This window comes from Notechis scutatus, chromosome 2 (assembly GCF_049901735.1).
Source record: "Notechis scutatus isolate UNSWTSFEM ecotype Mainland chromosome 2, rNotScu1.2, whole genome shotgun sequence".
NCBI lineage: Eukaryota > Metazoa > Chordata > Lepidosauria > Squamata > Elapidae > Notechis > Notechis scutatus.
Genome location: NC_142010.1, coordinates 52,101,217 through 52,123,598, shown reverse-complemented (window position 1 = coordinate 52,123,598; position 22,382 = coordinate 52,101,217). Strand labels below are relative to the sequence as shown.

Genomic DNA, 22,382 nt, shown 5'->3' with positions numbered 1-22,382 from the left:
AAAGCAATTTTGAGTTCTAACCGAACAGTCTGTCATTTGACTGGGCTGAAGAAATGGGATTCCCTCCCCCCTCGGGTATCTTTAAGTTGCTTTGATACAATTTGGGTAGCCCTGGCTGAAATTTACCTTTAGAAAAATCAGCTGAGCTACTTGTGTCCTTAACTTCTTCACCTGGACTACACGATCTCCAATGAATAATTAACATGGAGGATCTCTTCTAAGTTTCCCTTTTGTGGACCTTGCAGGAATCCAGATTCTAGCAGTGGGGATGGAAGGAGCCGATCGTGAGCAACTGCGTCGCCTTGTGACCAGTGAAGAATCACGTAACGTTTTCTTTGTGCGAGACTCAAACAGTCTGTCAGAGGCGGAAGTGGGGCTTGCCAGTGCCCTCTGCGGACCATCCATCGGGGTAAGGCACTGCTCATGGCAGCAGGGGAGGGATTGGCTGCAGTTTTCCTAGCAATGGATCCAGAGGTGAAGGAGGTAAATGAGACAATCAGTATGGAAAAACACTGGCCTCTGGCATTCAGGTAGCAATCATGCTGTAGAAGAAATGTTGAAGGAGAAAAGCACAATGGCTTTCTATGATTTGCATCATGTCCATAATTTCTTCTGCAGGATGCAAATAGATATGCAACAGGTGGAATTCCTGCTTTGTATAATAAGCTTTACCTTTGATCCACTTACTGTGCATATCAGGGGCATCAAACTCAATTTCAGGGTTGCGTTTGACCTCGTAGGGCCAGAGTGGGCATGACCAGTTCGACGTCACTCATGTCAGGGGCACTTGTGGTGGCCTGAGTGCTCTGCCAGAGAAAACAGGCTCCCGAGCTTTGTTTTTGACTGCTACAGCCTCCTGCAACCCTCTGCTAGTGAAAACAGAGCTCAGGAGGGCCACACTTGGGCAAGTCTTTCGCTGTTTCCAGGGCAGCTCCATGGGCAGGATCCAGCCCCCGGGTCTTAGTTTGACACCCCTGGTGCATATCATGTCCTACCAAAGTGTAAAAAGGACTTTACCACTGTCCTGCTCCCTGTAATTTCTGATAAAGCAACTTTCTCTTCACCTCTTCACAATTGCACTAGACAGGTGACTTATCAAGGCCACTTATCAAGACTTACTGACCACTTCAGTCCACTCATCTGATCGGTCATCTTCAGATTAGTAGGGATTGGTCTCCATTTAAAAAGCGACCACAGTAGTCAGGGTGGCGGTGTGATGACCCAGGATGGGATACGAAATAAACACAGTCACAAAAAAACAGGAGAAGCCCCTTTTATTCCTTCACTTTGTTTCCACGCTCCAAATATCCTTGACTGGAGACAAACAACTCCCACACAAGCAGTTACAAGAAGGAGGAAATGCCGTTTAAATTATAAAGAGTAAAAAAACAACACAAACCAGGCAAGATAAGGGCTTCAAGATGTCCAGAGATATCAGAACACACATTGGGAAGGGCGCCAAACTCAGAAAGGAACAATAAACTAGAGATACTTCCACGCTTTATTTCCAGCACTCACCAGTACACATGTCCATCCTCTTATCCAGTTGTCACAGCTGCAGCCCAGGAAGAGGATCAAGGCCCTCTCCTCCCTAGTAGACCACGTCTCTCCCTTATCCTCTCCTCCCTACATGTCCTAGGATGGAGAGGGGATGGGCCTGGGTCCTCCTCTGACTGCCCAGCCAGCCTCTGCCCTTCCCCAGCCTCCTCCACAACCTCCGGAGCCACACTTCCACTCCCTGTGAGCTGTTCCTCCTCTCCCTCAGAGTCAGTCTCCACCAGGGGCATGAGAAGCGGTGGAGACAGGATTAAAGCCTGTTCTCCCCTCCGTATCTGCCTTACTTGATAAGTTTTCTTGCTATCTACAGTAATAGGAACTTTTTTAAAGGGAGCTGTGCAGAGAAAGGTTTTGGTTTCTTTCTTTTTCCCCTAGTCCTCCTGATCCATGTGTGAGAGAAAGGAAATGGATTTGGTAGATGTGCCTGTTTTGTGTTGGAGCCCTTAAAGAGTTCAGCAAGAGATATGTGGTATTTCCCCCACCCCAAATCCAAATCTCCTATATTTCCATGAACTCCAAAATACAATATTACTTAGCCCATGACCTGAGTCTAAAGCCAAATCTCTAACATGTAAATGTTTGCATTGTCGTTATCTTAACATTCACCTTTTTATTTTTGGGGTTTTTTTTCAGCCTAGACCAGAGGACTGTACTGTGCAGTGCCCTAAGGTAAGTCACTGACAATTACACTGCACAAGATTTCTACTCATAAACAATATTTGTTCTCTCAGATGGAAAAGGAAAGATAAAAATTAAAAACCAAGGAAAAAAGTCAGGGTCATTTGTAAAAATGGGAGAAATTCCTCTTATGGCGAGGTTGCCCCAACTTGTTATATTTAAGCAGTATCATTAAAAGAATATTTTTAAAATATTATTTTTAAAAAGAATATTCTATAGTTAAGACTATTGAACACTTACTATTTTCAAAAATGTGTAAACTGCCAGGATTTTCCAGGCCAGCTTGTAATAGATTAAAATGACCAAATAACATTCTAAATAATTAAAATATTAAACATAGTAATTAAAGAATGACATTGAACTTATAATGTAATAAAAATGGCAATAAAAAAGAATATCCATTCAAAATTGGCACATGCCATTTTCCATACCTTAATCCTGAGAACACACCTGAAATAAGGCTTCCAAAAATGATCTCAGATTATGGGCAGGAATAGAAAAAAATATTCCACCACATATTGCAATCTTGAACTATATGGGGCTTTAGAAATTAATACCAGAACTTTAAATTTGTTTTTAAGGGCCACAGCATCAATAAAATCTGTCTCAAATTCCCAATATAAAATACAAGCACTAAACTTTTCTTCTGAAATATATACATGCCTGAAGAGAACAAGAGTTATTTACAATTCCTCACCATGATATTATTAGAAGATTATTCAAAGCTCATAAACCTAAAAGTGAAGCAGATAATAAAGTGGTCCTTGTCTTCATTAAAATCCATAGTGGTTTTCCGTGAAGTGCAATCCTCTATTGCATCTCCCCTTTTGGTGTCCTATTGCCTCAAAAGTATCTCACACCCTGGATGTTGACATCATCTGATCCTTTAGGGCTCTTAAGGGGAGGGTGAGATGTTAATGCATTTTTCTTTATTAATTAGTGTAGTGGATGGGAGAGAATCTAATTCTAAGAGATATTCAAAAAGAGGTAAAGCAAAACATAACTACTCAACCAAGGAAACTTAAATTGGCCAATCTAGATAAAAGGAAAAGAGAAGGACATCAGGGAAGATTGCTTTTCTAAATTGGTTCAGCACCATTTTCTTTCTGTAGCATGATCACCAAACTCTCTTTGGTAGCTGGGAAAGAGGGATATAGGCTTCCCACATATTCCTAATTTAAAATGATTAATTAAATATATTTGACATATCTGAAGATCGTGTAATCAAGCCTACTATTGTCTCTTTTCCTACAGGGTGAGAAGGGTGAGCCAGGTGAGCCTGTGAGTATCTGAGATTTATTGTAGAAGGAGGTATTTTGGATTCTTTTAAGGGAAATGTATAAATCATTCCTTGGGAACTGACCATTTATCTATCAATAATTTTGCAGGGACAGAGAGGACAAGTGGGAAATCCTGGCCCTTCTGGAAATCCGGTAATGTTTGGCCTTCTTGAGAACAAGTCTGTGATGTGGAGGAGGTTTGGTCCTATTTCTTGAGTGCTCTTAGTTTAATTCAACTCTCTCTCTTTTTGGACAAACATGATTAAAATCATTGGCAGAACCTCTCTCAGAATTTCAAGAGTTTCTACTCCATTCAAATCACCAGAAACCTTAAATCAGGGATGTCAAACTAAGGCCCAGGGTCCAGATCCGGCCTGCAGGGAACTTAGATCTGGCCTGCGGGGCGGTCCTGGAACAGTGATTGCAGTGCCTCTGCCAGCGAAAACAGAAGGCCGTCGTGCAGCTCGGGAGCCATTTTCACTGGCAAAGCAGCTCGGGAGTCACCACAGGTGCCCTCTCCACCACAGGTGCTATCAAGCTGGCTACGCCCCTCCAAACCAAGGTCAAACACAACCCTAACGTGGCCTTTTTTTTGAGTTTAGCACCCCTGCCTCAAATAATGTAAGCTTTTTAAAGTTTGAGATTAGTTATCTGATACGAATATCCCAAGCTTTTGAGCTTTTGATTATAGTAAGAGAGAGACAAATTCATATATCATACACACACACACACACACACACACACACACGCACACACATATTCTGAGGAGGAAACTCAGTGAAATTTATTCTGAACAAATTGACTTGAAATTTCAGTCAAATTTCAGATTCTTTATCAGAGTCTGTGTACATACATTGGCCATTTGGAGAGTCAATCAGAAAATCAAAGAAATTTATGAGTATTGTATATAACCTTCCCATAGTACAGAATAATCTTCCTAAATCCTAGAAACCTGTTAGGAGAGAGATGAAAAAATAATTTAATTTAGCAGCCAATAATTAATTATGATATTTAAAATGATAGCCATTTCAATGCTAAGAAACTACAGAGCACATAGAAGAGAGATGTTGCTGTAAGAATATTGTCTGATCACAAGGAAACTGAAATGTTGCCACTTAAAATTAATTACACTTTGGTTCCCTGCCTCCTTCCCCCACTGCCTTCTCCCCTTGAGATTCGTACTGCTGCTGTCCCTTCATTTTATAAAAGGGGGTATCCATGAAGGATATTGGGAATTAAGCATAGTAATTCAGCTAAAAGAAACAGAGTGTATTCAATTATAAAACAAAATGACTCTTTTTTCACCCCAGGGACGCAATGGGATCCCAGGTCCTCCAGGTCCAGTGGGGCCTCGGGGTCCCCCAGGTGACACTATTGAGAGGCGAGGTGAAAAAGGAGAGAGGGTGAGTTCTCACAGCATGAATGTCTCGAATGAAAGAGAAAACCAAGAGCTGAATGTTACAGACTTTCCTCTTTAAAAGGAGGAACTTTCCTAGTTCTTCTTCTCTATCAGTCTTTATCAAATTTTCCACCAACAATCAATGAATTGCATTATATGCATCTTTTAAGCTAAAGGGTACCTCTACTGATAAACCATTTTTGAAGCTTTCTGCCTTCTCTTATAATACGTAGTTTAGTTCTCTTGCTTGAGTCAGATGGAACTATCTCTTCTGAAATTCTCTCTCTCTCTCTCTTTGCTATTCATCTGTGTCTGCTTGGGGACAATGTGGCTTGGATCTCATTGGTAGCTTGATGAGTGGCAGGTCTTCCATTATGTGAAGAGTGGCATTTTTTGTTGCAGCCCTAAATTAATTTTCTTAGAGGAACTCCAATTGCAGTCAAGTTTATTTTACAGATTTGGTGTAAATCTGGGACCTGATTCAGATTGGTGTGCTGTAAAGTCTTTGTCCTCTGTTTTTGGGTCCTAGGAACTAAACCATTATTGGAATGACAGGTATTGGTTATGCTTGTTGCAAATTTTCTAACATCTGTCTCTATTTCTCTGAAACAAGAAATTCTGGATTAATGAAGATGATCCACAAACAAACAATTTTGCATCTACTGTATCCTAAGGCTTTGTGTCTGTGTCTTTAATACTTCCAATTATAGTTGAAGGCTTACATGACTAAATTTACATTAACTTAAGTAAACTTTTAGAGAAAAATGAGAAAACCAAACTGCAACATATTTTCTGATGTATTATCTTTCTGTTTGTAAGATTGCTTTTATATAAGAAAGCCTTCAATTGGGAATTCCTGCCTGCCCAAAAGTGTGAAGTTACAGCATACTGAAACAGGAGTAATTTTATGGGAATTAGAACCTATTTGCCAAATAATAATAATTATGTAGTGGAATACTTGGTCTTAATTTTGTGCCATGTGCAAATTAAGAAACCTTTAATGTGCAGGTACACAGTCTAATCTCTCCTTTCTTGATTATTCAACACTTGATGACATTGAACCAAATTTGTTAAGCATATCCATAAATATTGAATACATTCTGACCTTACAGTAGGTTGGAGGAAAGTTATAACTCTGTAAATTTTGGTTTAGACCTGCAAGCCATCATTTGATAATGGATAGTGGTCAAGTTCTGAACTGTGAACCATATTTGCCGGTCTTTCATGAGAATGTATTATGCATATAATATAAATTTCAACCTTTGCAACCTTCTTCTATCTGGCCCATTCTGGATTTGTTCAAATTCTTATCTTCAGATCACATGGTGAAGACACTTGGAATTTAGAGAAAGCTGAAATCCTATCTGTGTTTTCATGGCTATGCTTTCGATTCTTAAATGTAAATACTTTCTGCAAAGATATGTCCTTAACGTTTCTATTTTCTTCTAGGGATTTTCAGGAGCAGATGGCGCGCCAGGGAATCCTGGTCGTCCTGGCAGCCCAGGTTCTTCTGGTCAGCCGGTAATTAACCTTTTAAACATTTTGCCATGTATAGTTGCATGCAAACACATTCCTATACGTCCCTAATGCTTTGTTGTAATTGAGATAGAGTCTGCCATTGTAATTGAGATAGTGTCTGCCATCTTTGAAATACATCCTTTTTTACTGAACAATTTTTTCTTCATGATCACAGTGAAGCATGCCGTTTTGTTCTTAAGCAGAAATAAAACTTTCTAGAGCGGAAGGGTTTTTGTGAAGGCTTATGTAGTTAAGCATGTTGGTTTGACATAGAATAGAATTGTGACTTCTCCACCAGTACAACTCTGTACTATTTTAAAGGTGATGCAAGTGCAAAAATCCAAAGCCCCGTGCTCAGTCTCAGTCTGATGAATTGAGTGCCAAAAAGAAAAAGAAAAGGATATAGATCTCTGCTTGGGGCAGAAAAATATACTAGTGCTCAACACAAAGGCAAGGAGTCTCTGGTTTTGTGACTGTTTCTGCCCAACATCTGTACACTCTATTGGTCCCCCATGTGTGTGATTTCTCCAAGACCACAATGAAGATCTGATTTCTTATCTATAACTGAGATACTTCATGTACCCCACACTAAGTTCATATTCTAACCATGGCTAATGTTAGCCTACTTTATTTAGATCTAGGATTTGTTTTCAAATATATTGCTTCATCTTACTCCTCGCCTCTCTTTTCTTACTCCCACCATGAAAAAACAAAATCCTATTCACTTTTTTCTCCCCTGTCTCTCCCCTTCTCTTCATAGGGCAGCCCTGGCCTTCCTGGTCTCAGAGGAAACCAAGTAAGTAAAGATAATATTTGCCATTAAACGCCTTGTTACCAACTGAAGAACCATTTACTCCTTATCTTTTGCCTTTCAGGGAGAGCGTGGACTGACTGGCCCAATTGGGCCAAGAGGAGAGAAAGGTGAGCCGGTAAGTGGATCTTTGAGAGTTTGACTGGGAAAAAGGACCATACAGGGATAATTTGTGGTGGTGGGATATGTAACATTTCCGTGTAATGTATGCTTTAGCGTTTCCGGCCATTCCTCCTAAGCAGTACTACAGCATCAGAGTTGCTGATAGGGGAATCCTAATTATAAAAAGGGAGCATTTTTGTACTATATGTTTGAAAGTAACAGTTCTGGCATCATACAGTAAGTTCAGAATGGAAATAATTATCTGGCGATGATTACATTAAAATGAGAATTAAAAAAAAGCTGAGAATACTTCACACTCTCAGCTGAAATCTGCCATCAGAATGGCTTCATCATAATACAATAGAAAGCTTTTCTTTTACCAACCCATCTCTGTTTACAAGGTGATATTTTACTGGTATTGGTTTTCATACAAATAATCACATTTAATCAAAACAAAACTGTGGGATTCTGATCCCTCATTTAGACATTATCTTACTCTTAGCTCTTAGCTCCAACCCTCTTATATATAGAAAAACTCTCAGTTTCAATTGTGGAAAGGGAACTTCACGAGGACAGTGGTGTCACCCAAGCAGGAAAAGCCCAAAGGGAACATCAGGCCAGCCATAAAACAAACTTGCATAGGAAAAGGAATCAAATAAAAGGTATTAAAGAAGCCCCTTAGACAAAAGCCCAAATAATTAAGAAAACTAGGGAAACAAGAAAAGAAAACCCTTACAAACACAAGACATGCCAAATCAGCAAAACAAACAGACAAAAGACACAAAATATATTACAAAGGAGACAGACAGGAGATTGCCACAAAACAAATATAAGAAACCATTAAGCTAAAAAAGATTAGGACGAAACCAATAAAACAATCAAACCACCCTGCAAAGTTTGCCTTCTGCACCCCGCAGAGTTTACCCTCCGGCGGAAATAAACACAACCCCTGACAGGATTTAAAACATTAAGAAATACAAACACAAGCACACACACACAAAAGGAGAAAAAGGGTATAAAAATCAGGGACTTACCATACGAAGCTAGCTAGCCCAGGAACGCAGACTTCTTGCTATCTCTCACCTTCCTGAAAAATAAAAAGATCCAGCTTTCAAGCAGTTGTCCGTATCCTTGCACCGGAGCTCTCCCAGCAGGAAAATTGAATCCTCAGAAGAAAGGCATTTTGACAGCCTTTCAACACATTGTAAAACGATTAATAACTGCAGGCTGTTATAGTTCCTGCACCATCCCATCTAATTTCCCTTTTTCATGCAATTCTTCTCTTAACACTCAGCATAAGGAAAAGTCCTGGTAAATATCAACTGTGACTCACATTTTGTGACCTCTTCAGTTTATGCTTATATAGATATTTCCATGCTCTTCTTGACATCCTAGATAGGTTCTTATTTAATTCCTAAACTGTACTATGGTAATATTAAACTTTTGTCTTGGTCAGGGGGAGCCTGGAATACCATTGAATGGAGGAAGAGGACTTCCTGGCCTAAAGGGAGAGCCTGGAAATCCAGTAAGTAACACCCTACAGGCAAATAGGAGGGAGAAGGAAAGAAAAAGAAACTGAAAACAGGATTCCCAAGGAAATGGAAGTATGGGGGGAGGAACTATCCTAACCTTCATAAGGTCCTCATGTATGTGTCACTTGCCACACAGAAATATTTCTTTACAACCTATGGCTATTTACCACTTCGGGTCTCACCTTGAAACATGAACGGCAATCCTATGGATATTTACTTCGTCACACAGATCCCACTGTATTTCCTTCATGTTTCACTTCCATAGATGTGTGTATTGAATTGCAGGCTTGACTTTATACCTGCTTCTTTGGCTGAGTGCCAAAGGGAAGCCAGTTCTTGCCAAGTGTCTTTTTCTTTCTGTCTGAAGGGAAGCCCAGGAATTCCAGGCCTCCGGGGTCTTATAGGGAATCCTGGACTACCAGGACCTCGTGGACCAGCAGGGCCTGCTGGCATTTCTGTCAAGGTACGACTTCCTCTCCTTGCAGTGATTTTCTACTTGAACAGTTGAAACTATCCATGCTCACTTCTAAATGTGAAGTCAAGCTATGCAGTCCATCTGTATGCTCATAAAGTCCCTTTGTGCCCCTGTCTTCAAGCCCATTAATAGTGCCCTGTCAGCAAACTGGCAAAGTAGAAACCATCCCCCTTGTCTTTAACCTTCCTTCTCCTTCTTGCACAGGTATGCAATACTCTGGAATTGGCCTCCGTCTGATTCATAGCGTTACAGTGCTTGTTTTCAAACAGGTGTTCTGACCTAACTGAAGGCATTTTGAAAGAGGAACATTTCTCCTATGTTCGGATACTTCCAATAAATTTGGAACTGCTTCATATGTCTCTCAATCCCATATATTGCTTTTCACTACACCCATGTCCATTATCCTCATGTGTAAGGTGATAGACAGTTGAACAAACAAATGTCAATAATTTTGGAAACTAATAATAAATCCTAACTCTAATACATAATAAGAATAACTTGGTATAGACTATATCTGAAGCATTTCTTTTTGCCATACTTTTTGGATAAGCTCTAGAATTACATATTCACTGTATATATAGTCACTATTTCCTTTTACCCAATACTTGTGCTTTCTCATAATTAGTTTCTCTGCTGAGCCTAATGAATATGCTTACATATATGATAATTTTATTTACAGGGCGAGAAGGGCGACCGAGGTGAGCGAGTAAGTGATCCTTCCTTTTCCCTGCCTGCTCTGCATTTGCTGAGATATCAGTCAGTAATTCAGTTGCTAAACAGCCATATGATAGCCAGGGGTCTCCAAAGCATAGCTGGCTGAGGAATTCTGGGAATTGAAGTCCACAAGTCTTAAAGTTGCCAAGTTTGGGGACCTCTGATAAACCAACAAGGATTTTCGGTCAGAATGTAAGATTCATTTCTCTGTCCTGACTTCCTTGGAGGAAGTTCCCCTAAAATCTGGAAATGTTACTTCTAAGTAAATGTGACAGAAGAGTGAAGTGAGCATAAAGAGTGCAGTGTGCTTCAGGAAAGCAAAAAAAAAAAAAAAAAATATATTAAAATAAAAAAAAAAAAAAAAAAAAAAAAAAAAAAAAAAAAAAAAAAAACCCCCCACCCCCAAAAAAAAAAAAAAAAAAAAAAAAAAAAAAAAAAAAAAACCCAAAAAAAAAAAAATAAAAAAAATAAACCCAAAAACCCCCCACCTCCTTTTTTTTTTATAACAAAAGGACAAAGAGTTGTAGTACTTTGTTTCTTGGGTGACTGTGAGCACATCTGGAGTGGTGCAAAGTTCCCAAATTAACAGCTGTGAGGGATTTGGCCAGGCACAAAATATATAAAAACCCTGTTCACAGTCCTCTTTATGTAAGTCTGCCTTCTCTTCTGAATGCTTTGCCCTTTTCACTTTGCTCCACCCTCCTTCTGCTTCTTCTATGGTTCCCTCCCTGGGGATTTCCGCCCCCCCCCCCTTTCTAGTAGATTTTTCTCTCCTGCTACTTTTTTTTCTCTATCCCTTTAGGATTTGGTTCCTTTTTTCTTTGTGTTCCTGTACCCTTTTAATGTTCTTTATTTTCCCAATGTGAAATTGCAGAGATCCAGAGCTCACCTTTCCTTTCTTCCTAGGGCCCTCCTGGATCAGGTGATGGGGGTGTGGTCAGAGGAGAACCTGGTGTTCCAGTGAGTACATTCTTAGCCGTGTTTTAGCTTTGGGGCTATAGGACAACATGGGATTTATGAATACTTGAATATTATTAATACTTGAGAAATACTGGGTGGGTATATGAGAAAGAACAAGAGTGACATTTTAAAGTATTTGTTGGAGAACATTTGTAAAACTTAAAGAAAATTAGAAAATTATAATAGGTCTGAAACTAAAGTATTGTCATAAGGGAGGACATCTGAGTCTCCTAGAAAAATGAACAAAATCAGTAAACGACTGTTTTATTGGAAAGAATTAAAATTTGGTCTTTTGTGTTTACCCCTGTTTCTCCAGGGTATTCCTGGGGATCCTGGGCCTAGGGGACCCCCTGGAACTCCAGGACAAAAAGGCGATAAGGTAAGACATGGGTCTGTTCACTGACTGAAAGGATGAATGGAGTCTAGATTAATCAAAGGAGCACTCCATTGAAGCTGGTGGGGGGGAGGGGTTGACCCCCATTCAAAATTCTAGATAGAAGCCTTTCATATGGCTGCTTCTGAAAATAAGTAGTCCTCAACTTACGATCAGTATTGAGCCTGGAATTGTGGTTGTAAGTTGTGGTGGTCGTAAGTTGAAGCATCATGAGATCAGGCCCAATTTTTTGACTTTTTTTTTTTTTTTTGCATCCATTGGGTGCTTTTTGCCCAAAACTGGAAATAAATGCAAAAAAACCCACTGAAAGACAGTTCAGATGACTGTGTGACACTGTAAATGACTGTAAAGGTGAGCCAGTTTGCAAAGCGCCCAAAATGTGATCACGTGATGATAGATGTCTGTGTGGCTGTCATAATTTTGAAAACAGGTTGTAAGTAGTTCTGGGGAGTCCATCGTAACTTCGAACGGCTATTAAGCAGTCATGCATAAGTCAAGGACTACCTGCTGAGGTTGTGCATCTGAGTGTATGAATCCAGAATTATGCTGATACAGATTAATTTGAGCTGGAAATTCTGTAGATTTCACTTCCTGCTTTTAACCAGTAAACTTCCTTAAGTTTATTATGGGTGGCCACTGCTTTGCTTTATGTTAAAGGGAGATGGAGAAGAAGGTTTTCCTGGACTTCCTGGACGTACTGGAGACCCTGGAGATCGGGTGAGTTTTTAGAGAAAAACGCTCTCTCTTAATGTTCCTAAGAGCCTATCAAGCAGAAACCATTTCAACTTAAATTTAAATGAGTAAACTTAATAAAGATTAGCTGGACTGGCTTTGTACTGCCTAGTATTTAATATTTATGTGAAAAACTATTGTTTATCATCCAAAACTTTGAAATTAAATTCCATCAGTCTGTTCATGACACTCAGTAATATTGCTTCTTGCCATTTAAGTTTAAGAAAGCAGCTGGGGTCCTTATGGGTTGTCTAAGTATATTATAATAAATAGAAACTAAGACCGGGGGGTGGGGAATTAAAGGGTGGAAAATTAGCCCTGTCCAAATGTGATTTCAAACCCTGAAAATCGGTATGCCACGTGGGAATGCTCTTTGATCCTCAACTTGCACAATTGTGCTACTCGTTACTATTTCTGAACAAATTAGAATTTGCCTTAAGTGTTCATGTCTCGTGTCATAGATCAAGATTAAAATGCTTCAAGGCATTGTAAATGGGACTATCCTAAAATTTCTTGTTTTCACCTATCAGAAGCATATTATGCTCATGTTAAAGATTGTAGGTTATGCACACATACACATACCCCTGTGTGTGTGTGTGTGTGTGTGTGTGTGTGTGTGTATGGGGAGTGTATATGTACATGTGCTCATTCATTCATTCATTAGAGGTTAAATTAAGTTGTTGAGTTTAATCTTTAAAATCCAAAAATATTCATGACCTAAATTACTGAGAGATACCTTTCTTGTTATGAATTTGTCCTGCACTTAAAATCTTCCCTGAGAAGATTTCTTACCTTTTAAAATATCTCTAATTCAATCAAAGATACTCTCTAATTTTTCAGCATTTTTCCATGGCTGGTAATATAGTGGTGAACAACAGGAGTCATTTCCTTACGTTGCATTCATTTGTCTGAATTAAAAAAAATATTAATTGTTTGATTATGTATTATGTTTTATCTTTCATTTGCCGCCCAAAGTTCCATTAATGAATAGGTGTCTATATAAACTTGTTAAACAAATTTAATAATAATATGGACAGTAAACCAAAACCAAAATTTCCTGTTTACTGTACATCGTTGTTACAAAGTTTTTATTAACTGAATTTAAAAAGAATGGTTAAATTAGTTCCAAGAGAACAATGTATATTAGATTGCTCACTAATCCCCCAAACAAAAATGTTGTTGCTGTTGTCTTTAGGGCCCCAGAGGACCTCCAGGTGAACCTGGGATCAAGGTAGGTGTTGCTCAAATTCCAGTGCTGCATTTAGACTTGGAGGACTAAGCCCATAACACACTTCTAAATAAGAAAGGTGACCACAACTGTTGATGTCATTAATGTCTATACTGAATGAGATAAGCATTGTTCACACAGATCTTCTGTCTGTATGGGCAGTGGACAATTATATACATTTCATTTTTACTTTTGATAGTACACATTTCTGGGGAAATTTTCTGCAGAAGGTTCAGCCAAATGCACTAAAAGGGAGATCTGTTTGTTTATTTGTTTCTTCATAGGAAACTTTTGTTCCTTCTGTGGATGAGATTAGAGAGCCCTTATAAATAAACCTTTAATTTACAGCTATTATTTTTGTCCCTTCGTGAATTATTTGTACCTGTTGGTACTTCTAATACTGATTTTGGTTCTCCCCCCACCCCCCCGTAATAGGGAGACCGTGGACTGCCTGGTGCACTTGGGCCATCAGGAGAGAAGGTGAGGTTTGGGTGGAGCAATGCTGTGAACGAAATCTCTGTTAATGATGGAAGATTGCATGCAAGTGGTTTGGATCAAGTTTTCAAACCAAGGACTAATTTGTATGTGTGTGAATTACATAACTTGATTTTTCTAATTTCTTATATAACAATTCATGGTTAATGTAGTTACCATCATTTTACAGTGAAGTCAAATGCACTGTTGGCATCCAGAGAGATTTTTATATGTTCTCTGAAATGTTTATGAACTGGAGTACCTAGAATGTAATTTAGGATTTATCTTCAGATCCATCCTTAATGTAAAAAAGGGTTTCACTTAGATTCAGAGTTTTTCTGAATGAGCAAAATAGAAAAGTATAAAGCTCAATAAAGTCATTGCTGTGAGATGCTTTTTATGGAAACAAAATGCATTTTGCCTGATACGTACCTTTTACAAAAATTTCTTTACTCTTCTAGGGAGACCGTGGATTGCCTGGTCCTGAAGGAGAGAAGGTGTGTGTGTGTGTGTGCGCGCTCATTCTGAATTGACCATATTATATCAAAAGAAAAAGATATAGGATTCCTGCAGATTTTACTCCGCCAGTCATTGCCAACTATAGGGGGTAGTGCTGATTTCTGTTTCAAGGCCATTGAGCCAGTACTGTCTGAAGATATTTCGGTGGCCAGCATGATGTCACAGATTGCTGTTACCTTTCCAAAGTGATATCTATTTATCTACTTGCATTTGCATGCTTTCAAACTGCTAGGTTGGCAGGAGCTGGGGAGAGGATGGGAACTCACCCCATCACATCATGTGCCATTCAGGTCTCGAACTAGACTGCCAGCTTTCCAGCCAAACCTCTGAGCCACCGCATTGTCCCATATTATATCAAGGAATAACCTAATCCAACAGTAATTTGGATATGTTTCTCTGGGAAAAAAACAGCATGGTCTAACAGCTAAAAATTAAAATTTGGATTAAGAAAGCTTTGCTTCTAAGTCTAAATTATCCAACAGGTTTGTTCAGATGATAAAATTAGGAATATTTCACATACGCTACATGTTTACAGTACTTTTTCATTTTAGGGAGAACAAGGTCCTTCAGGCCGTCTTGGTCCACCTGGCAGAGATGTAAGTGTGAGAGTTTTTAAAATCTCAATATCTCATAATTCTGTAAAATCTAGACATAAATCAACAGTTTTTCTATTTCTGGGGGACAGTAGTGTTGACTAAATTTTGGTCTTATTGGTCAAATATTGTTCATCTGAGAACAATTCTCCTATCTCTCTTTTTGAGTGCAATAGTTCAAAGATAATTTGGTGAGTCTGAAAAGAAGCAACTTGAGAAAAGGTTAGAAAAAGGATAAAACATGTGGAATTGTGTCTTGATTTGCTGTACTGAAAATTGACTCTATTTTTTGGAATAAGGGGATCTATTGGCAAATGATAGTGAAATATCATGAGTTGTAATGGAGAAGTAAAAGACGGACAAAGTTTTTTTCTGCAAACTTTTTTTCTCCCAGATTCTTCAAGCATGTTTTGCTGTTTCAGAGGAAAAACATGTGGGGACCTAGAATGATTTCCAAAAGGAATCAGTAATTGTAGGGAGGGTTGACAAACTTTTACTTTATACTTCTCCAGTTCATCCTCCTCTTTCCCATCTGTTGCAGCTTCTCAGTAGAAATGTAGGTTTCTTGATCTAGGTTCATCTGAAATCTGAATATTCAAGGCCAAACCGAAAAGAATTATTTCCCACCATAAGGGACATCCAAAAAGTAATCTTAATGCTGCAGTTCAGTTGTGCAATAATAAAAATATATGAATCCCTTTGAATCTTCTCATTACTCAGGTACACTTGTTCCTGCCTATATTATCCCTCAATAAGGATTCTTCTTAATGTTGGCCAATAATTCACCTTTATTCACCTAACTGACTTCAAGAACTCCTCCTGATACTGCTGCCTAGTATTAGATCCATGGTTATTCTGAATAAATAACCCTTCCCCTCTCCCACTTTATTTTTCAAATAGGGCATACAAGGACCATCGGGGCCACGAGGAGAACAAGTAAGGATTCTTAAGCCTATGGCAAATGCTCTAATTTATATTGGGAATATGTTTGCACAGCAGGGTTCTTGAATCTGAAAGTAATTAGGAATGTAACCTGCCATTCCCATTTATGTAGGAACAATATTAATAGTTGAGTCCTTGCATTGCTTTTGACTATTTCTGTTTATATTAATACTAATTTCCAGTTCTTATTATTATGAAATTGGCTCAGATTTTGTCAGTCATTTGGAATACTGGCATACTTATTTGGTGAGCCACAAATTGTGCAAGTCTGACCTATAGAGCTCTGAATGGCTGGCATGTAGCTGTGATGAAAACAGTTCACAACACATTCCTGTATCCAGAGCTTACTGAAATGGAAATTAATATGAAGTGGCCTGTTCCCACACAACAATTTCATATACTATGGGCTGAATGAAATTCTACTCTCAGATTCTTGAGAGTCCAGTTTATTGATCACAACTCCCAGTTTTACTCCCAGTAAAACTAAGGTGTGGTCTTATAGTGAGCGAAGGGAGTGAAGGTACAATACTTTGCCTGATGTTATGAGCTTATAAAATCATCAGTGGAGGTCAATAGTGGTAAGTCCTTGCGGTAAGCTTAAACAATTTGGGCTGCCCTAACAAGTTTCCTTTGTCCCTTTCTGCCATAGGGAGAGAGAGGAGAACCTGGTATACCCGGTCTGCCGGTAAGTGCCCCATTGTAATCAGCCATCATAAATATCATAAACAGCTAGAGTGGGTAAAACACCGTTCATCTTCATCCTAGTTTTTTCTTTTTCTTTTTCTTTTTCTGGTTGCTTAATGCCTGGTCTAGAAAAGACTATATTTCTTCTTCATCTGGCCAAGTCAGCTATGGAGAACTTCATTATCCATCTGTCCTGGCATAGTTACGTTCATACAATTATGGAACGTAACTGTATAACATTCATACAACCCTATCTATTGTAACAATGGATAGGAAGTGCCTTTTTGCAAGTTTGCATTTCTGGAATATGATCTGGAAAGGTCTCAGCAAATATCTTTTTTATATTTCTTCTAGGCATCCAGCCTTTCTGGAATTAAAGGAGACAAGGTAACTGCACAGGAACAAATTTCATGTTACAGATGTAAGGAATACACAGTTTAGATTACACTATTTTAATTTATATTAGTTGTAGCAGGGGAATTGGTTTAAAGAAACGATTTCACAGGACTATTGTGGCTCTCTTTTTCCAGGAGTTTCATTTTGTAATTTGATTTAATAAGAAAAAGCAATGCTCAACTTAAATGTGTCACATGGGAAGTAGGAATATTGTCATGCCACAATGGAACATTGACATTGTGATTCTGTTTTTCCCTTTTCAGGGAGAAAGAGGCATTATAGGACCTGAAGGTCCACCTGGACTTAAAGGAGATGCTGGGGACAAAGGAGAACGTGTGAGTACTTAAGGTTATGGTTAGATATCGTAATATATTGATTATGATAATGCAGCCTGATAAAATGATCAATGCAACCCTGAAATAAGGTGGGTGGCCAATTTATTTTATAAATAAAATAAATAAATAAATAAAGTTTAATTTTTCCTGCTGAACAGCAAACTAGGATGTTAATTGCTTCGATTTCTGTTAAGGCTTGTTTTCACTTTTAGATATAGCCTGATATAACCTTGTAGGACTATCTGCCTTGGAGAGCAAAAGTGAGGACCAGGCTAAGATGGCTGTGAAAGTTACTGTTGGCTTCATTATTAGAATGGGACGGTGGTTCTTCTTTGATAGAAATGGGGAATATATTTCTTCTTTCCAAATACGGCCTTCAGACTCACCTGCTAAAAAAAAATCTCTCGCGCCATTTCGTCAGATCTTTCACCAGACATATTTCAGGTCACTGATGAATACCCCCCCTCCAAATACTCTTTGTGGTTCAATTTCTTTTCATTGCAGAACATTTTCCAGAGCTTCTCAATATTTGTGATCTTAAAGATGATAGCTTATTAATAATGGTGGATATGCATATACATATATGAATATAAGACATCCTTTTAAGTCTTTCTATTCCATGATTTTTTTTTTACTTTTTATTCAGGGACCTCCTGGTCTTAGTGTCCCTGGCCCATCCGGCCCAAAAGGAGAACAAGGAGAAAATGTGAGTCCTAAATTCATGCCAACGGTACATCTTTAAGGCTCTGGTAGTCTCCCTTTTTTCATTCAGAAAGGGAAGGGAACCCTGTAGAATAGACCACTAGACTCCCTAGTTACATTTCAATTTAATGAGCTGACATAAGTGCAAGGCTTTGGCTCCTAGCTCCATCAGGTCTAATAAAAGAAGGCTCAAGTATCACTTCTCTTTGTACAAATAGTAGATATGGGCCCAGTCTCTCTGTGCATTCACTACAGAATGCAGAACAATGTATGTACCCTTGCAGCTACTAACAGGTAATAAAGCTCTGCTAGTTTTTTTCATGGAGTATTTCTTAGTCCTTGTCTAAAATTGATTGTGCAACAAGCTTTCTTGTGCAGTTTTCCTGACTTGATCATTTGAATCACAATAATTATCAGTTTTCTTTTTTCTTTCAGGGAATTACAGGACTGGCTGGCAAAACTGGCCCAAAGGTGATTATTGTGCATTGGGGGAAGGGAGGAAAAGGAGACTGATTTGGGCTCTGGGCCAGGTGGGTGGGTCTTACATGGTACATGGTAATGATACATAACCAGTCTTGGGTAGGTGGACAGTTTGGGAGTGTTCTTCAAGTCGTTGCTAATGGAGAGGCACAGATTTTAGCAGCAACCATACACATTACACTCATGGGTGGGATTCAAATTTTTTTGCTACTGGTTCTGTGGGTGTGGCTTGGTGGGCATGGCAGGAGAAGGATACTGTAAAATTTCCAATCAGAGGTGGTATTTGCCGGTTCTCTGACCCACTCAAAATTTCCGCTACAAGTTCTCCAGAATTGCTCACAACCTGCTGGATAACACCTCTGATTACACTCTCTGGCTTCTGCATCAGTTATAGGTCTGATTGAATGCACTGGATTTCCTTCAGCTTAGACTTTTGGTAAACTATTGGAAGGTGTTTTGGTGGGGCTGCTACTTTCTATCAGTAATTAGATAGTAATCAAAGTGGGAGTAGAAGGTTTCCCAACTTATTTCCCAGAATGTTAGTCATTAGATTTAGTTTTCTTCAGAATTTTTCTGTATTTACTTTATTTTTCCCCCTTGGGATGATTCACTTCCTTAGGGTGATCCAGGAGAGCCAGGGGAGAGGGGAGAGTCAGGAAGAACAGGTCCCGCAGGACCAACTGGCCCACGAGGAAAAGAGGTAAGAAAAGGAAGAACCCTACCATTTCTTGGATTTGGCATGTAGACAACATAAATATTTACTTATAAACTCCTACTGTCTCTATATTTCTAACTGTTATATCAGTAGTACTGTAGCTATAAATATTCTTCAGTTAGAATGGTGATCCAATGGATTCCATCGTAAATCTTATCGACTAACATAATTGATTGAGAGTACCTCAATCATGCCTAGTATCAGAACTGGTAAAGCTGCAAGGACGCAACTTCCATAGAAACCTTTAAGAGTGTGCCATCACCATATTAGCATATCACCTTTGAGCATCACTTCACTAGTGATCTCAAAACTGGATTGATTTCTTCTCAGGTCGCCGGAATATAGTCTAACTTGTTTAGCAGAACTTACTTCCTGGAAGGTCAGGTTCATTTTCATAGGCATCCATGAAGCTGGATGGCCATTTACAGGTAGTCCTTGACTTACAACCACAATTTATGTTGTTAAGCGAAACAGTTGCTCAGTGAGTTTTGCTCCATTTTACGACCTTTCTTGCTACACTTGTTAAGTGAATCACTGCAGTTGTTAAGTTAGGAATGTTGTAAAGTGAATTTTGCTTCCCCATTGACTTTGCATGTCAGAAGGTTGCAAAAGGGGATCCTGGGACACTGCAGCCATCATAAATATGAGTCAGTTGCCAAGCGTCTGAATTTTGATCACATGACCATGGGGAAGCTGCAATGGTTGCAACTGTGAAAAATTGTCTTAAGTCACTTTTTTCAGTGCTTTTGTAACTTTGTACGGTCACTAAATGAACTAGTTGTAAGTTGAAGACTACTTGTATAAAAAATGCTGCAGCTGCATCCTGCATGAAAAAGATTGCATGAAATAATTTCCATCCCATGGACCTGCAGAAAGAGATGCCAAAAGTGAATTTGTAGCAAGTATTTTTCTTTTGACATGCTAACATGTTAGATTGCAATGTTAGGGCACTAAGTATATTCAAACACAGAGTGTATGATAGAAGCAATGGTCGGATGTAATCTTTCTGCTGTGGATTTTAGGGTGAAAGAGGTGACAAAGGAGAGGAAGGAATCTCTGTAAGTAATTGTCCCAATTTCTCTATTATCCACTCTGGCGCTCTATTTTATTTTATTTTGTTTTATTCTTTTATTTATTTTATTACTTTACACTTTACTTTGACTTTTATTTTACTTCCTTCTTTTTTCCATAGGGTGAACCAGGCCTGACTGGGAAACCTGGAGAAAAAGGTCCACGGGTAAGTATTGCAGAAGCACAACCCATGAGAAATGAGAAAAGAAATATAGATAGTGTTGTAGATGCACAGAGGTTGGATAGCAATGCATTACTGCAGTGCATGGGGCTGCCTTTGGAGGCCATTTGGAAATTATATTTTGAACTGATTATGTATCCTGAGTCTGAGTTCAAATATCACACTTAATATTTTATGTATTAAACTGCCAGGCATCTTTTCAGTTTGGCAGTACAGTAAATGAATGACTTTTCTTGTTGTTGCCTGAGCCTGAGCCAGAAACTAAAGAATACTTTCCTCATCTAAAGTTCTTGTCTGCATCTAGCTTGAAAGGGTGGTTTGCATCAGCAGTATGGATTGGCATTGCTCACGGGGGCTAAACCTGTAGACTGCCAGGTGCAAAGTATCAGGGCCATACCTTAAGTTGCAGTTCAAAAAAGATTTATTGCTCAAGCCTATACACAGGAACCCAGTCAACTCACAGTCAATACTAAATTGGCACTACATTACAGTTAATAGAATTCGGAGTGTGTGTGTGTGAATTTGGATTGTTTGTGGCAATGTAATGACTCCAGATTGATTACTCTCTTAACTCCACTACATGGCTCTGCTTCTGCTTCTCCTACATAGACTGAAAGTTTATTATAATGTGCTAGTCCCACAATCTTGTATAAAGTTGGAGCATTTTCTAGCATTATTTTTTCAAGTCCCATCCTTGACCAGCCAATTCCAAGAAAAGATGTCTCCACGTATGGAATTATCAGATTCTACAGATTCTTCATTTCTATTTTTATTACATAGGGTCCTCCAGGCACTAGAGGCCTTCCTGGTGAGAAGGGAGACCAGGGAGACCCAGGTGAAGATGGGAGAAATGTAAGAGCTCATTCCCATTTTCAAGTGTCATTGAAGAATTTGACTGCCAAAGCCTTGCCCAGTTTACAAAAATGTTCTTTTCTTTTATAGGGCAGCCCTGGACCATCAGGGTTGAAGGGTGATCGAGGGAGTCCCGTAAGTCATCATGCCACTTTTAAGAAACTTTTTTCTTACTGAAGTTTGTTCTTCCCAGTCTAAATCTATTTGGTCTCCAGGTTGCTATATATTGAAACTGACCACAAATATAGAACCAGCCTATTGAGGGTAGCAGTAGTGTTTTTCCTTTAACCAGGATGCAAGGAGTGAAGCTACAAGTTGGAAGCAAGTGATTCCCAGGCAGGAAAGGACTGTTTGATAATAGAGATATTTAAGCAGGTATAAAGAATAGAGCTCTGCAAATTGAGAAGATGCTTCACTCAGAAGCACAAAGCCCCTCTGCATCCATCCTTGAAAGCATGAGGTACAAGGGCAAGAATTCCTTTCTATTGGGCAAGGCATAAGTAAAGCTTTGTGGCCCTCAAAGCATATCTCTCAGATGCCCACTCCCTGCTGAGAAACCCCCAGCTCCATGCACCCATCCAAAGTGCAGGAGTTGAGAGCATGAAAGAGGGAAAGATAGGATCATATACACCTACTTCTTCTCTACCACAGTAGAAAAAAGCTCCTTCTCTGCAGGTACCTAGTAATCATCCAGATCTTTGTAACCCAGGTATGGTATATGCTTATTCTAGTTCACACAAAATGTGGAGGAAAACAAAAGATAGGGTGTCACCAGCAATAATCACTGGCCTAGGTTCCAAGAGCCGTGGTGGCGCAGTGGTTAGAGTGCAGTACTGCAGGCTACTTCTGCTGACTGCCAGCTGCCTGCAATTTAGCAGTTTGAATCTCACCGGCTCAAGATTGACTCAGCCTTCCATCCTTCAGAGATCGGTAAAATGATGACCCAGATTGTTGGGGGCAATAGGCTGACTCTGTAAACCACTTAGAGAGGGCTATAAAGCACTGCAGAGCGATATATAAGTCTAAGTGCTATTGCTATTCCTATTCCAAGGGCTCTG

At 39.2% G+C, this 22,382-nt stretch overlaps 1 protein-coding gene across 1 annotated transcript in view; it reads left to right on the top strand.

The window, feature by feature from the left end:
• The window catches only part of COL7A1 (collagen type VII alpha 1 chain), a 133,585-nt gene that overhangs the window by 45,453 nt on the left and 65,750 nt on the right, over positions 1-22,382 (top strand). The window contains exons 30-58 of the mRNA XM_087954709.1: positions 246-409; positions 2,191-2,226; positions 3,490-3,516; positions 3,624-3,668; positions 4,826-4,918; positions 6,364-6,435; positions 7,193-7,228; positions 7,308-7,361; positions 8,802-8,870; positions 9,245-9,340; positions 10,032-10,058; positions 10,973-11,026; positions 11,343-11,405; positions 12,078-12,137; positions 13,348-13,383; positions 13,816-13,860; positions 14,316-14,351; positions 14,925-14,969; positions 15,867-15,902; positions 16,558-16,593; positions 16,947-16,979; positions 17,252-17,323; positions 17,970-18,029; positions 18,461-18,496; positions 19,125-19,205; positions 20,243-20,278; positions 20,413-20,457; positions 21,253-21,324; positions 21,415-21,459. Coding sequence (XP_087810835.1) covers positions 246-409; positions 2,191-2,226; positions 3,490-3,516; positions 3,624-3,668; positions 4,826-4,918; positions 6,364-6,435; positions 7,193-7,228; positions 7,308-7,361; positions 8,802-8,870; positions 9,245-9,340; positions 10,032-10,058; positions 10,973-11,026; positions 11,343-11,405; positions 12,078-12,137; positions 13,348-13,383; positions 13,816-13,860; positions 14,316-14,351; positions 14,925-14,969; positions 15,867-15,902; positions 16,558-16,593; positions 16,947-16,979; positions 17,252-17,323; positions 17,970-18,029; positions 18,461-18,496; positions 19,125-19,205; positions 20,243-20,278; positions 20,413-20,457; positions 21,253-21,324; positions 21,415-21,459 — 1,610 coding nt within the window. The remainder of the gene's footprint in view (positions 1-245; positions 410-2,190; positions 2,227-3,489; positions 3,517-3,623; positions 3,669-4,825; positions 4,919-6,363; positions 6,436-7,192; positions 7,229-7,307; positions 7,362-8,801; positions 8,871-9,244; positions 9,341-10,031; positions 10,059-10,972; positions 11,027-11,342; positions 11,406-12,077; positions 12,138-13,347; positions 13,384-13,815; positions 13,861-14,315; positions 14,352-14,924; positions 14,970-15,866; positions 15,903-16,557; positions 16,594-16,946; positions 16,980-17,251; positions 17,324-17,969; positions 18,030-18,460; positions 18,497-19,124; positions 19,206-20,242; positions 20,279-20,412; positions 20,458-21,252; positions 21,325-21,414; positions 21,460-22,382) is intronic.